The sequence below is a fragment of the Armigeres subalbatus genome, chromosome 1 (assembly GCF_024139115.2).
Source record: "Armigeres subalbatus isolate Guangzhou_Male chromosome 1, GZ_Asu_2, whole genome shotgun sequence".
Lineage (NCBI taxonomy): Eukaryota > Metazoa > Arthropoda > Insecta > Diptera > Culicidae > Armigeres > Armigeres subalbatus.
Window position 1 is genome coordinate 316,799,507 of NC_085139.1, and position 16,407 is coordinate 316,815,913.

The 16,407-nt window shown below is 43.3% G+C and overlaps 1 protein-coding gene across 2 annotated transcripts; it reads right to left on the reverse strand.

Annotated features, from left to right (window-relative positions):
- Positions 1-3,771: 3,771 nt before the first annotated feature.
- LOC134207966 (DDB1- and CUL4-associated factor 7) lies at positions 3,772-14,547 on the reverse strand. Of its 2 annotated transcripts, none has more exons than XM_062684059.1 (5): positions 14,181-14,547; positions 14,001-14,106; positions 12,498-12,640; positions 12,031-12,348; positions 3,772-6,125 (listed from the first exon to the last, which is right to left on the reverse strand). In XM_062684059.1, exons 4-5 carry the CDS (start codon positions 12,219-12,221, stop codon positions 5,282-5,284), a joined length of 1,035 nt encoding a protein of 344 aa, XP_062540043.1. In that variant the 5' UTR covers positions 12,222-12,348; positions 12,498-12,640; positions 14,001-14,106; positions 14,181-14,547; the 3' UTR covers positions 3,772-5,281. The 2 variants fall into 2 exon arrangements, with proteins under 2 accessions (XP_062540043.1, XP_062540044.1); XM_062684060.1 differs by having other exon boundaries at positions 14,177-14,547.
- Between the last annotated feature and the right edge of the window lie 1,860 nt (positions 14,548-16,407).

Consider the following 16,407-nt stretch of genomic DNA (forward strand, 5'->3'; position numbering starts at 1 on the left):
ATTCGCCTCCTCCACGTACCGTCCGCCAGCTGCACCCCACCATAGATGGTACGCAACACTTTCCTTTCAAAAACTCCGTTGGTCCTCCACGAGCATCGTCCAGGTCTCGTGTCCGTAGAGAACTACCGGTCTTATAAGTGTTTTGTTTGGTACGGCGGCGAACTCTATTCGATCGGAGCGTCTTACGGAGTCCAAAGTACGTACGATTTCCAGCCACTATGCGCCTCCGAATTTCTCTGCTGGTATCGTTATCGGCGGTCACCAGTGAGCCCAAGTACACGAATTCTTCAACCACCTCGATTTCGTCACAACCAATAGAAACTCGTGGTGGGTGGCTTACATTGACCTCCCTTGAGCCTGTTCCTATCATGTACTTCGTCTTCGACGTGTTGATGACTAGTCTAATCCGTTTAGCTTCGCTTTTCAGTCTGATGTAGGCTTCCTCCATCCTCTCAAAGTTACGTGCCATGATATCAATGTCGTCGGCGAAACCAAATAACTGGACGGACTTCGTGAAAATCGTACCACTCGTGTCAATTTCTGCCCTTCGTATTACCTCCTCCAAAGCGATGTTGAAAAGCAGACACGAGAGACCATCACCTTGCCGTAACCCTCTGTGCGTTTCGAAGGGACTCGAGAATGCCCCTGAAACTCGAACTACGCACATCACCCGATCCATCGTCGCTTTGATCAACCGTGTCAGTTTATCCGGAAATCCGTGTTCGTGCATTAGCAGCCATAGCTGGTCTCGATCGATTGTATCATATGCGGCTTTGAAGTCGATGAATAGATGATGTGTGGACACTTTGTATTCGCGGCATTTCTTCAGTACTTGGCGAATGGCGAACCCCTGGTCCGTGGTAGAGCGTTCACCCATAAATCCCGCCTGATACTGCCCCACGAACTCTCTTGCAATTGGTGTTAGTCGGCGGCATAAAATTTGGGAAAGTACCTTGTAGGCGGCGTTCAGCAATGTGATTGCGCGGTAGTTGCTACAATCCAGCTTATCGCCCTTTTTGTAGATGGGACACACGACACCTTCCATCCACTCCTGCGGCAAAACTTCATCCTCCCAAACCTTGGTAATCACCCAGTGCAGCGCTCTAGCCAGTGCCTCACCACCGTGTTTAAACAGCTCTCCTAGTAGTTGGTCAACTCCAGGGGCTTTGTTGTTTTTCAGCCGGCCGATCTCCTCCTGGATTTCCTGGAGATCCGGAGCCGGTAAAATTATGTCCTGCGCGCGTTCTCCCAGGTCCATCACCATACCGCCACCCAACTAACATTAAATGTCAATGTAAATGTTATTTCAACTCGTCTATACGGTTTCAAGCTGAATATGTGTGCTATACATATGATCAAGAACTTCTATTCAATGCTTTTACCAGCAAATCTATTCAGCTGTTTTTGACGTGTCTGCACAACTACTTTACAGCATGTTACACAATTTTTTCTCAATCTTTACTAAACCATTTAGTAATATATAATTCGCTTCAATGGCACTTATTCAGATTTTTTGAATTTGTTAAATAAGTTTTATACAGCCACTGAATTCAATTTGATTAAATATTATTTGAGAGGAGAGTAAATGTCGGAGTTTATTCAATGTTTTTTTTTTTGTGAAAACTTTTTGTTGCTACCTAGATTCGAACTGCTGATCTCCTGATTCAATGGCCGCTGCTCTGTCATCACCGTCACTTTGACATACACTGTTAGATGACTTTACCCATTAATGGGTACTGTGTTATTGTTGATATTATTCCCACCGTGAAAAATTCACCCATTTTCTTGAAAAAGTGCCACTACCCATTTTAATGAGTAGTGGCGCTTTTTGAAGAAAATGGGTGAATTTTTCACGGTGGGAATAATATCAACAATAACACAGTACCCATTAATGGGTAAAGTCATCTAACCGTGTATGTAAATAACAAAGAAAATTATGGATGTGCTTCTTCGCATACCCTATAGGTTGTTTTACTAACGCTATTTTCAGATTCATGCTGTATAAACGTTAGTAAGAGGCCTACATACTGCTTTCAGCACATAAGCTTAAAAATTATACTTTCAGCATTATTTCAACCATTATTCAAACATCTATCAGCATGTTCTGTTGGCTAACTTTTATGCATCATCAATCGCTGAAATTGTTTTTAGGCAACATTTTCTCGATCTGTATAGATGCTACTCTGCTGCTAATCGTTTAACAGTAGCCGTCAACAGAAATATCGCTTCTAAATGGCTTGTTTTCTTACGCTATCTGCTAGCATTAATGACAACGCTTTGTCAGTTGCTATAAGAGCATTACAGAAATCAATAGCTCATACACGGCTCCGGCAACAAAAATCAAATGTAAACATTGCGGTTTTGACGTTCCATGCTGATAATCTATTAAAAGAAGCAGTAAAAGGTTTACTTAAACGTTGTGTAATCTTCAAAGATACAGAAGTTGCCTAAAAGCTTCGTTAGTTCATTTATAGCGCCATTACGCTATATTGTTAGTGCTATAACAACATCAAAAACGTTTTCATTGTGAATGCTACTCACCGTAATATGGGAAGTGGCTAACAAGCAACTCAATTACATAATGAGCTCTTAACCGATAAGCTTTGTTGCTAATTCAGACAGAGCTGTTTTATGACTATATGAAAGCTGTATAAACGATAAAAGATTAAATATATTCCGCACACTGACTAGCTGATAGATATTTGGGTAATAGTCGAGTTGAAGTTTAAGGGATTATTTGCGGAGGCTTTTCTTTTATTTAGCATTGGCTGCTTTTATTCAAATATTATACAGCCAAAGGCTAGAAGTTGAAGCTTTCAGCACCAAAATTGTTAGTTGGGCATCTTCGTCTGCCATATGGCCATTCAGGTGTTCTTCGTAGTGCTGCCGCCACCTTTGGGTCAGCTCACGCTCTTTCGTAAGAAGGTTCCCGTTTATGCCTTTACACATATCAGGCTGTGGCACGTGGCCCTTACGTGAACGGTTTAACTTCTCATAGAACTTTCGTGTGTTATTAGCGCGGTACAGTTGCTGCGTCTCTTCACAGTCTCGATCCTCCTGCTGGCGCTTTTTCCTCCGGAAAATCGATTTTTGTCACTTGTCATAAGACGAGTTTGTACAATCCCATTGAATTCCACCACTTAATTGTATCTTGACAGATACGTATTTCGACCTCAACAGTAAGGCCGTCTTCAGTGTCGCGTACTTGACTCGACTCGACTTGTTCGTAATTATTGGTTTTCCAGGCGGTTTATTAGGCCTGCGCAAATCTCCTGTCTCGTCGGTCAGGGCTGTTTAGCGTCCCACTTAACACCAGGACTGGAACTTGTGCGCTTTGAGCGGCACACGGTCGCTTTGGTAGGGCCTACTTGCGGATACATACAGCTTTTTATAGAGGTTTAACAGGGCCCACTGTCAAACCCCACCACATCCTAGGCAAGCCCCACAACTCGCAGATGGCCTGGGCCATGCATCATGATGGATAACCTGAATTTTAAATCCATGCTGGTAACTTGGCTCCACCTCAACTTCCACTTGATAACCACCTTTTGCATTTCGAAACTTGAAGCAATATCGAACACATTTTTTGGGTATTAAGGGGCTAGAGTTTTCGGTAGCAGATATCTCTGTAAGAACACCACTGTAAATCAAAGATGAAAATGATTTCCGTTGTTATCGCTTCTTCCTTTGTTTATATTTGTTCTTATTGAATTTCATGATATTTGGAATTGGATGGTTTTTCGAAGACTTGTGCAATGTAAAAAATAAGGACTCGGTTATACCGCAATTTATTTTGTTCCGCATTATTCATATAAATGTTATTCTAGAGAATGTTACCTTCGTACACTAAATTATTAGAAATGTTAATCATATTTTAGTAATATTCACCGATAAGTTAGAATTTCTCATGTTTTGAACTATGCTTCAAATTGTTTTACTAGCTTTCACGTGTTGTTACCACATCTACATACTGCTCAGATACATTATATTAAGAGCTTGTATTAAGAGCTAAGCTTGTATAATTCTTAATCACTAAACTATTGAATATTCACTCAATCAAACTAATAGCATATGTAATGGTTTGTGCCTATTGTAATGCTACAATTAGAAGCAATGAATGGAACAGGCAGCCACCTTATCTCTTGGAACACTCTTTCGTCATTTTTCCCATCCTTAGACCGTTTCTCGTTGGACACGATAGAAAGCAAATCTTTTCGAGATGTGTTGAACTATGTTTGTGATTATCGGTAGGGTGTTAGGAGGCTAGGCCGCTTGTTGAAATGCTTCGACCACTCTTGCCCTTGGTGTTGCCGCTGATTGCGGTTTCGGAAGAATCGAACAAAAATTATGTGTGTTGTTACATGTAATATACGTATCCAAATCCAACCGGACGGTGCGGTGGCTGCGGTTACGTTTCGCTCACATCTGTTATCGCGCCGATTGGCGGTTGTTTGCTTGCAATTTCTCGCGTTTGGGACGATACAAGTGTGTTAGGGAGAATGTTTGGATAGAGATATATGTACAAATGAAAACATTTATCTTGTAATACGCAAAGAAGATTGGAGATAAGTACAGCAACCATTCGCTAACTGGGCTAGAACATCATTGCAGTTAACGATTGCCGCTTTTGAACTGGGCTTATCAAATTATCTGCGATGCAATGTTAGAATAGGTGCTTTAAATTTAACGAGAATAATATACAATTTTAAACTTCGCAGCCAATTCTTTATTTTTGTTACTGACGGAAACAGTTAACGAATTGTTGCTGTATAGGATGTAAATGCTCGATTTCAGAACCAATACGAATTCAATAACGAAACATTACAGAATTGGAAATACCCATATCTATCCAGATTCAAGACACAAATCAAGTAGTGGAATTGAATGGAAACTATTTCAGAACATATCTCTTGATATGAATCTGAGCATGACTCTGTGCATATCTCCAGTCTTGCCATAGTTAGCTGCAACCTATAAGTGGATGTCAATGGAAATTGAAAAAAGTACGAGGATAATTAATTGAAAAGAAATCAAATCAGTCTTATATACATTATTTGCAGAAATGCATAATTGATGGAATCCAATGGTATATTTAAAATTAATTAGCTTCGTGGGCTGTTTTGAGTTTGAACTAATTTTTTTATATTGCATATTATGTTCAACCAATACCCGAAAAACAATATATTTGAAACAGCTATTGAAAACCATCAATTAAACTTTCTGCAAAAAAAAAACAAAATAAACTAAAAAAAGTACAAAGCAGTAGAAATTCCCCAACATTTTAGACCCTTAGAATCTCGCAAGCCGTCTTGTAGCAGATGGCAATCCAGTCCGGTTGCGTTGCTCCCCATTGTATCTGATTGACCTCGCCCTCCGCCGCCGTGTACGCAAGGATCGGATCCTCGATTGGTCGCGGCATCTGCTGGATGTCCCATATCAGTGCCTGGTGGTCATCGCCTGCCGTACAAATGTGACACGAACTGTGCGGTGCCCAGGCGATGCCATTCACACAGGCCCTGTGATTGCTTAACCTGGCCACCGGGGTGCAAGGGACCCGTACGTCCAGGATGATTACTTCGCACGAATCCATTGCCACCGTGGCCAAGTAGTTGGGATCTTGTTTGTTCCAAGCCAACCGCAGCAGCGGCGTGTGGGCTGGATCCTCATAAATGATCGTGGAGTGTTCCAGGTGGCGCAAATCGAACATTCGCACGCTACCATCAGCTCCCACGGACGCGAACATATCTCGGCCACCACCTGCTCGCGAAAATGCAATGTCGTAAACCTCTTTATCGTGGGCAATCAGCTGAGTTTTGACATGGCCTGACACCAGATTTATTCGACCCAATGGTTGACCTGTTTCTAGGCCCCAAATGGTGCATGTAGTATCGATTGAAGACGTTCCCACCAGATTGGGATCGACCTCATTCCAGTCGAACGAAGTTAACGGAGCGCAGAAGTCGCTATTCTTGTTATTGTTCAAAACACACTCCAGTCGAGTGTCCGGTTCTCCGGCACGCCAAACTCGCAGATAGTCTCCGCTGGTGGCCAACAGATCAGGAAACACTCCTTTCGAATCAGGAATCCACATAATCTTCGTTGTCGGGTAGGGATGATCGAATGTGCTGTGAAAGAAATAGAGCGCATCATTATTAGGTTTTTTTGCGTTATTTAATTAGCATTAGCACACTGGGATCATCTTTTACGCGGATTTTGGGATTTACGCGGTTTTCAGGATCTACGCGTTTTTTACGCGGATTTTCCAAAAAAGTGGTTTTTCTGCAATTTTTTAAAAAGGTCGGGAAACTCGATAAAACCGCGAAAAATCTCCATGAAGTCGTTTTTTTAACGAGAATTTTGGGATTTATGCAGTAAGTATCGACCGCGTAAAAATCGACTCCAGTTTTTTTATACCGTGTGTTTTTTTTTAATTCTAGATTAAGTTCAACACTAACCGCCTCCAGTATTCTACATAACAAATAAAGGAAAAGTAGTCGTGCATAGGTCCACTCTTTAAAAGCAAATTCATACTTTGAACATTCCTCTACCAAGCTGGGAAATATTCGAGATAGCGCGACCCTTGATTACCCGACCGGATATCATTCTTATATGTAGAGATGTTATAAATAGCCTAACGACCACAAACGGTGCACCTCCATTATTATCAGATTCAAAGCATAGACTAATTCAACGACCATCTCAAAGGTATCCCCATTTATCATCATACAGTTTCCAAGGCGGGTCGTGAATCGAACGGTATTTGCTCTTGTTGGAGTTTTGGTTCGATGTTTTAGGAATCAATGCAAGTGCCCAGTATGACGCGCGCTAATCCGACATGGCACCACTAGAAGCGTTGATTTTATTTTCAATTTCAATCTTCTGATTGATCGCAAACGGAAACGCCTAATTAAAAACAAACAATTACCAATTTTACAGTTTAATCTTGAGGAGGCATTTTAGTTAATTTTGAAATTTGATAACCTATCTAACTATTTACACTAATATTTACGATAAAAATTTGATAACTTAGATTGTAACAGGCGCTAGCCCTTATTGGAGCCTGATCCGAATGTAAGCAACGGACCCTAAACTTTTCTTTGCACTCAACAAAGCGTTCATGTAAGGTTTTTATCCCGTCCAGACGGTGGACCTCAGATGTTCTTGTCCTGGGAGGGGTGTTGAGGATTATCCTCAGGGACAATGACGACCGACGGTTGATAAAATGATACAGTAGTTTTAACAAAACGTTACACTTTGTCACCGTCTTGTCAACCTGGGCCTCGTTGGAGTTTTACCACTAGCGCTCTGATCACTCTACCGTTGTAGATGATGGAGGTGTCATCAGCGAACAGAGACAGAATGCCGCCTTCTGGAGGTGCTGGCATGTCGGAGGTTAACAGATTGAAAAGCAGGGGCCCGAGGTTACTGCCCTGGACGCCTGCGATGATGTTGTGCGCATTGGAACTCGCTTCGCTGATTGAGACCCGGAATGTCCTTGCCAACAGGCAATTGTTTTTTGAACACTAGGCCATCATGCCATACATTGTCAAACGCCTTCTTGACATCGAGTAAGGCCATGGTGGAAGTTTTTGAGACAAACTTGTTCCGTCTGAAGAAGTTGGTAACTCGAGTCAGTTGGTGTACGGTAGACCGACCGAAACGAAAAAATGTTCTTCGAAGATTTGATATAGGCCGTCAATTCGCCAGCTGAGATCTCCAACTCCTCCGAGAAGTCGTTGGGAATCAAATAGATGTTGTTAGCATGCTTGTTGACGGCTGCTTCGTGTGGACTGACGATGTTCTTCCCAAGATTGTGTGAGCTGACGAAGTGGCTACCTATTTCAGCGACCTTCTCTGCAGGAGTTATCAAGTGATCTTTAGAGTCATTAGAGTCGTCTAGTGGGATCGAAGGTGGAATGGGCCGACTTGGATTTTAGTATTTTGGTCATTTTCTGCGAAACGCGGGACGCCTATCTGGATTGCGTCACTGTCTTGAAAGTGGATTCTCCAAAAGTGCATTTCGCATAGATTTTGGCCCAAAAAAAATGGAAAAATATTTGTAAGGCTGTATGAATTGGAATAAATTTGTAAAACGAAGTTGAAAAATGCAGCTGGTCTGGTCACATTAGCTTTGCATAATCTGGAAGAGTGCAAATCTTATTCGAGGAATCGTTTTTTTTTTTTGAGGTCCACCATTCTGGCCTTGATAATTTTTGTGATTCGATTGCAGCGTGCCTTAAGCTCAAGCAGTCCAGTACGCTGAAATTGCCTGCGAGTGACATTCCGCAATCGGATCTTAGGTGACTGTATCGATCTTTAGGAAGGTGCTTACCTGCCGAGCCGTTGGTACATGTTGTTCCCGGGCCACCGAAATCGCCTCCTCGATGGAACGTAGCTGCCGATCGATTTCTTCAGGCGTTTCCGGCCACGCCTCGTAGTAGACGTTGTTGTCAACGCACCTTTGGAACCGGCCCCAGTCGACTCGGTAGTAGTTTCGCCGGAACTGCTGATGCCGATTGACCTATTGACCGCCACCACAGCATAGTGATCCGAACTGAGCTCCTGGTAGACGACCAGTTGCGAGACGTGGTCGTTTATGTTGGTTATGTATAGATCAAGGGTTGCGTGGACACCGGACCGACTCAGCCGAGTGGGGGAATCCGGGCTCAAGATCGTGTAGTGGCCTTCTTCCGTGTCGTTGCTCCAGATGGTGCCGTTTCGATTGCCGCGACTGTTGCCCCAGGCTTGATGTTTGGCATTCTGGTCGCCGGTAATGATATACTGGCCTTGCCTCCGCTCCGATGTCCCTCCACAGGGCAGCCGATGATCCATCGCCGGCTTTGGCTTGCGTTGGACAGTACGCCGCGATGAGCGTGATTGTGCCGACGGAAGGGGTCACTTCGACACCGATGGCCTCGATCATACTCAGCTGGAAGCTTGGCAGCAGCTGCCTAGGCGACATTTGATGCTATATCGAAGTGCGATGGCCATACCACCTCCCCTAGATGGCTGGTCGAGTCGCACGATGCGGAAGTTTGGGATATGGACGCTCACCTCCGGTTTAAGGTGCGTTTCAGTGATAAACGCCCGTCGATCTCCTTCTCCTCGAGGAAATCAGCCAGTTCGATGCTTTTGCTCATGAACAAGCAAGCGTTCCAGTTGACCAGGCCCACCAAAGCAGTCATTTTCAATAATAAACATGCCAAGAGTGAAGACCTGATCGAAACGGCAGCCGCGCAGTGGAGTGGCGAGCTGTGCAAAGATCGGGATCAGATGCTCCGGAGTGTAGAGCGGTCAGTTTTATTCTCCGGCTGCCGACGGAATCCAGGAGGAGGAAGCGGGGGCCATTCGCTGAAGAATGGAGCTGTTGGTGCTTGAATCGATGCTGCTGCTGCGGCCAGTCGCTTGTGCGGCTGCAATGGTGGAAGTACTGGTACCGCTCGTCGGGGAGCCGTGATAGCAGGAAGGCTCACCTCGTCGATCACTGGAGCACGGTTCCTCTTCGAATGGGCTTTGGTGGATGCTTTCCTTCGGATTTCCAGGAACTCCGCGCGTTTCGGACAGCCTTTCTTAGTGGCCCGATGTTTTTCGCCACAGTTAGCGCACTTTGGATCGGCCACCTCCATCTTGTCGCACTCATCCATCAGGTGCAAAGCCGGAACGTGTACTTGAGGCCCTTCGCAATAAGCTGGCGAATTTGCGACCGCAAATCCGGTGGATCGCCCTTAACGAAAACAGGCGGGCACTTCTCCATCCGCTCAGTTTGCACCTGTGGCTGCTGCGACTGGTGCTACTTTCTCTTTTTCGGCGGATTGCCGGCGTCATCAAGCGGCAACGACGAGAACACGTTGCTCTGCAAAATCTGCTTGGAGGGTTAACCCGCGCCTCCAAGAGCAGTACGCTTAGGCACTTTTCCCGCGACCGAATCGGCCACCGAGTCTCCCATGACGGGTCCGGGAGAAAACAACGCCAACGCGTTTAAGCGAAAACGTAAACCGCGAACGAAAGCAAAAGACTTGGAAACAATGCGCGAGCAAAAACCACGTCCGTACGTGCTGCTGTCTCGAACTCGAATGACTGTACTCTCCGCACCATTTAAATGTTCCTCGTAGTGCTGTTCCCACCTTTAGATCACCAAACGTTCGTCCGTCAAGATGCTCCCATTCTTATCCCTGCACATTTCGGCTCGCGCCACGAAGCCCTTGCGGGATGCGTTGAGCTTCTGATAGAACTTGCGTGTTTCTTGAGAACGGCAAAACTGTTCCATCTCCTCGCACTCCGCTTCTTCCAGGCGGCATTTCTTCTTCTGAAAAAGGCGGGTCTGCTCTCTATGCTTCCGTCTATATCGTTCCACGTTCTGCCGGGTACCTTGCTGCAGCGCGACCGCCCGCGCTGCGTCCTTCTCCTCCAGAATCTGTCTGCACTCTTCGTCGAACCAATCGTTCCGTCGACTTCGTCCCATATACCCGACGTTGTTCTCCGCTGCTTCGTTAATGGCTGCTATAAATGTATTCCAGCAGTCCTCGAGAGGGGCTTCATCGAGCTCACCCTCTTCCGGCAACGCTGCCTCGAGATGCTGCGCGTATGCAGTGACGACATCATACCGCGACGGTCGTCGGTACCAAACTGTTGATGACGGATAGTTATGGGCGCAGTTTAACCATCACCAGATAGTGGTTAGAGTCAGAAATCAATTAGTCGTAGGCCGTTTTCGTTCGTCAGCCGGTGAGCGCTGAACTTTCCAATAGTCGGTCTAAACTCCTCCTCTTGGCCAACCTGAGCGTTAAAATCTCCTATGATGATTTTGACGTCGTGGCTTGGGCAGCTGTCATACTCACGTTCCAGCTGCGTGTAGAATGCGTCCTTATCATCATCAGTGCTTCCGGAGTGTGGGTTATGGACGTTGATTATGCTGAAGTTGAAGAACCGAACTTTGATCCTCAACCTGCACATTCTCATCGTCCACCACCCGATCAAGGGCCGTTGCATATCACCCATCACTATGATAGCTGTTCCCAGCTCGTGTGTGTTGCCGCAGCTCTGGTAGCTGGTATGATTACCTCTAAACGTTCGCACCATTGATCTCTTCCAACAAATCTCCTTAAGCACATCGGCGAGTATGCGTGTGTTTGCGATGAAATTGAGAGATTTGTCTTATGAAAGTAATTAAACGGACGGCTTGGTTTCTTAAGAAATTGCAGACATTTAATAAATGTAAGGTCAGTTTTTCATCAAAAGCTCGACAAAAGCTCTTTGGTCAATGAAACCATTGGCAAATATGTATATGTAATTTAATATTGTGAATAAAAACAATATTAATTGTAGAATTCAAAGGTGATCCATTTTTCCTCGCTGTTTGACCCATGTTACCCCAGCTTTTTTGAGTGACAAAAAATTGACTTCTACTTTAATAACTCAAAATGATATAAACAAATTGAATTTTCGTTATTCCATACCCTTGGCATACATATTATGAGCTATTTTTTATAGATCCATGTTGAAAATTAAATTAGAATGTTTTTGTTTTGAGGGATTTATAGTTCGCTTTAGGCTACCGATCTTGTCCCATCCTACCCTTTAGAACAAAGTCAAATGTGCTTATCCTGCGTCTCGAATGACTCGAGAACCGTCGATATCGACACGTTTCACGTGAAACGACTGTGTAATTTAAATGGGAGGTATCGACAATTGTCACTTAATTCGAAACGCCTCACCTCATACAAGACGTAGAATAAGCTCACAAGTTCTAGTTGGTAGCAGAAAAAGAAAAAAAAAACGATGCGGAAGATAATTCCAAAGAACATGTCTTGTACATCTAATTTTGGCGATGTTCCAAACCCGAACCCATACAAAAACATTCATCGTTGTTAGAGCAGTCATTATCGAATCAGATCTATAAAACTCAAGCAAACAACAAACCGTAGGAACTATAAATAACATTATCAATGAAAGTTTGAATAGTTGCGACACAGTTCTCACTGTTTGCATCGAAGCATCAATGCATCACAAAGAAAGGAAATACATACTAACCTTTTTGCGCTGAACTCGCTCGTATCCTCATCGAGACTGATGATCTGCACTTTGTTGTTATACTCCTCAACAAAACTACCGAGGGCGAGTCGGAACCGTTTATCCGGTCGAACAGACCAATTCATCGAGTACAGTGGCCATGGGGCCAGATATTTATAGATTTCCTTACGTTTTCCCGTCGTTCCGGACATTCTGTGATGATCTCTGAAGCCTACGATTCCCCCTGGAGACCGATGGCGCCTTAGTCTGGCGCTGTTTTCGTCACCGTGGCCTAGTCCGCTTTGAACCGGATGACTCGTGGGAATATCCGGTTGGCTTCTGGAAAGGTGAATGATTTTCCTTAAATTTTCCATCCTGCGTTTTCTTATCACGATAGAGATAATATTGGCGGTGCTGTCGAACAGTTGTCTACCCAAAGACTGACATCGATTCGGAAGCTCGCAGCAAGCCAATCAAATTATACTCACCCACGAACTATTTATATCCGGGCAAATCACACGCGTTCCTGTCCTGCTTTCACGTATGATGCAGGTCTTCAGATGTGTGCAGCGCAGAAAACAAAACAACGAGCAATTTCAAGACGATGCTGTGTCGCTAAACAGTGGGCTGCCTGCAATAAGGAAAAAATAATCTACCTAAACTGACACTGAACATTTCTTTAAACCTCCAAACCATGACAATGAAGAAAAAGGATGAAAAAAAGAACTTTCAATCTGCCACTTAGCGGTTTTTGTTCTTTTTTTTATGAATTATAGAGTTTGATAACAAGATGTATTGGAGAGGTTATAATAAAACTTCAATGAGATAGACTGCATAATTTCGATTAATTCATATTTGTGTGCATTACCGCTCCTCCCGATCTTTTTTTTCAGTGACTTAATTGAGCTGAGTTGATTTGGTATAAAAAACATTCATGCCATAATTTCAACTTCAAAAATTTGACGACAAATTATAGGGAACAAATATTTTAAGCTGGATGTATTCAACAAAATTATACTTTTAGTAGAAATAAGTTTATGATTACCTACGTCCTACATAATTCCTATTATTATGTTATTCTTGAATTAATTAGTCAAGTGAAAGTTCTTCAAAATCTGATTTTTTTGTATGATATTCTGACCTTAACAACTGAATGTCGAGTGCACTAAGATGTAATCATACGTCTAATTAAATTGAGAGCTGATTACAATGAATTTCTGTCTGTCTGAACTGCCTAAACCTTATAAATATCTCGGAAACTACTGAACCGATCGGCGTGAAAATTTGTATGTAGGGTGTTTTTGGGACCGCGGAAGGTTCTTAAGACAGTTTGAGACCCCTCCCCGCTCATACAAATTAAACACAAATTTCTGCATAACTTGAGAACAAATCAAGCGAATGGAACCAAATTTGGAATATATAGAGATTTTTCAAGACGAGAAATGTTTCTATGGGGGGTCTTATACACAAAAAAAACTAATTTCTGCATAACTTGAGAAATAATCAAGCAAATCGAGTCCAATTCGGCATGTGGAAATTAATTTTATGCGAGATAAAGCTCGACGGGTCAGCTATTTTTCTAATAAAATTTAAACACAAGGTGTTATCAACATGTTATCATATTTGATTTAAAAACAATTACAATAATAATTCTCGGGTACTTATTCAAAAGGACGTATGTGATTTTGTAAACAAAGATTCAAACGTCGATTTGTTCAATCTGATAGCACTCCCACGCAAACCATCACCACAGACTGGTAGCGGAAGCCCTCGGCTACCTGTTGGTGGTGTTGGTTTGCGTGAGAGTGCCATCAGATTGGACGAATCGACGTTTGAATCTTTGTTTACAAAATCACATACGTCCTTTTGAATAAGTACCCGAGAATTCAAGGACTCAAGGACAGCAAATATGTGTTACCACTTGTTACTTATACCATTCCTAAGGGGCGAGAAAGATACAGACCGACTAGAAAGTGTCATGAAAATCTTACCAGTTTCAGCTTTTTGGAGCCCTGTTTTGACCAGCTTTGCAGTTTTCCCGGCTTGTTTGCTCTGTTTATTCTGTAACGCGAACATCCACAGTGGCGTGCAGTCAAGCTGTAAGCATAAATATAGAAATTCGTCATTTTAGTCGATCACCATCGAACGCATCATCAGCGCTGCTTACCCACCTTCGCAGTCCGCCGCCCCTCGGCCGGTTCTATATTTGCGGACGTGCGTTTGAGAACACTTCCCTGAAAGCGCACCGCACAAGTAGAACCAAATTTTCCACGCACTTTTTTTTGTTCTACTTAACAGCTTCCATTTTTCTCAGACTCAGACTAAAATCTAGCATTAGGCCCAGAAGCATTATGCTTTCTACCGATTTGATTGTTTGAAGTCACGAACACTGATTGATACTTCCGGGAATCTAGTCCAAAAATAATGTTTTGTTTTCTTCAAGGATTTTCTCGTCTGCGAGAAAAATCACTTCCAATTCACTTTTTCGCCAGCACTGAAAATCTTTCAAACGTCGCGGACGGCCGTCAAACACGCGAAAAGATGCAATAAAAAGGAGTAGATAAGGGCGAAATATTAGGGTTGTCAGATTCACGTGCGCGAAACATTTTTTGTATATACAAACAGTAGTGTACACTGTGCTTAACTCTCTTAATTGGGTCCTAAAATGTAGAATCGATATATAGGGCACTGCACGAAAAAATCTCCTTCTCTTTCGTTCCTCATAACTTTTGACGTTTACTGGCCTTGTTGTTTTCTAATTTTTTTGCAGCGAGAAAGAGACAAAGTAGTCCGTGCAGTGCCCTATTGGAGTTTCTTGTCGGGAACGATAAAGTTATTGTCAGATTTTCTGGATATGATACACTGCGCGGCGTTTGTAATGTTCCCAAATGGGTACTTGCACAAAACTTCACGCGGCGAATGACTGTCGAAAGGTATTGTCAGATTTTCTGGATATGATACACTGCGCGGCGTTTGTAATGTTCCCAAATGGGTGGTTGCACAAAACTTCACGCGGCGAATGACTGTCGAAAGGTACGGCCGCGCCAAACGATACACCGCAATGCTATTCACCCATAAGAATCAAGTAAACGGGGTGCAGAAAGCGCGGTGGTACCTTTCATGAAGGGTTCGCCGCGTGCAATTTTGAGAAAATCAGGCAATACGGCCGCGCCAAACGATACACTCAGAAATATATTTAAACTAAATAGGTTAAAAGTCATACTAAATGGCTATTCGCCTGGTTGACCCCATACTCGTATTTGATTCAACAATACCGGGATAGTATAACTTTGAAAAAATCGTGAATTAGTATAAATAGGATTTATTATTGCTTTTTGCATTGAAACTTTTCGTTTCGACACTGAAACCATTAACACTTGTCTTCAGCGACTGCTTCCGCGATAGAGCATTTGCACATTGTATTCAATACATCTATATTTCTGTCACAATGTGCAGTTGACAACTAAATTTTCAGCTAAAAGATCTATTTTTTGACACCGGGGCACTCACACAACCAATCGACATCAGTTGTCAAAAAATCAGGAGTACCAACTTGACCACTATCTCCTTGTCGCCGAGTCTGGCGCTGAGTGCTCGGCGCGGAAACCCAAAGGTGGGAATAAAATTTTGGGGCTTATGCGCAATATTATTAAGATTATCCTGCCGTATAATTTTGGATCCAAAATTTGTAGGTTATGTTGTTGTTTTGAATTCACTTATAAAATGATTTAAATAAAAATCAAAGCAAAAAAAATATATTTATCTTTTTATTCATTTTTGGTAATGTAATATACAATACATATTTCGAGCCATTTTCTGGCTAACTTTAAAGCCGTCTCTTTATCGTGAAAATTTCGGCGTTGTTGTACGCCACACACGCCATCAATGCGTTTGACCGGATTATTAATTTCGTTACCAACCTTTCGTTAGCATAGTCACTCCCCAACTTAACCCCAGCCCCGCAACTATTTGGAAGGTCACCTCCGGTGCATTCCCCGAATCCGTAATGATGATTTCCGAAAATGCGTGGTCGTTTTGCGAATGTCTTAGGCTGCCACCAAGGTTTTCAGTGTTACGCCGGCCGCCCCATAAAGTTGATTAGAGATCCTGTTGAGTGTGGAACTTTCATGTATTCTGCACTTTGCGTACATGATTCCGGATCGCTTGAGAACAGATGACGCAACGCAAACGCCCCGCACAGACTTAATTTGGTATTCCGGCACTTAGTAACTCGGCGGAAGTTTTGCTTGGAACATGTTTGAGGGTTGAGGAGTGGTTGGGCGATGAAACAGGTTATATCTTCCCGGTGGAAAGCAGCATCCAAGCTGATGGTAAACAACAGTGTCGAGCGTCGCGAATTGCAGCCGTAAAACGTCCTCTGGAAATGCGTGATTTGGT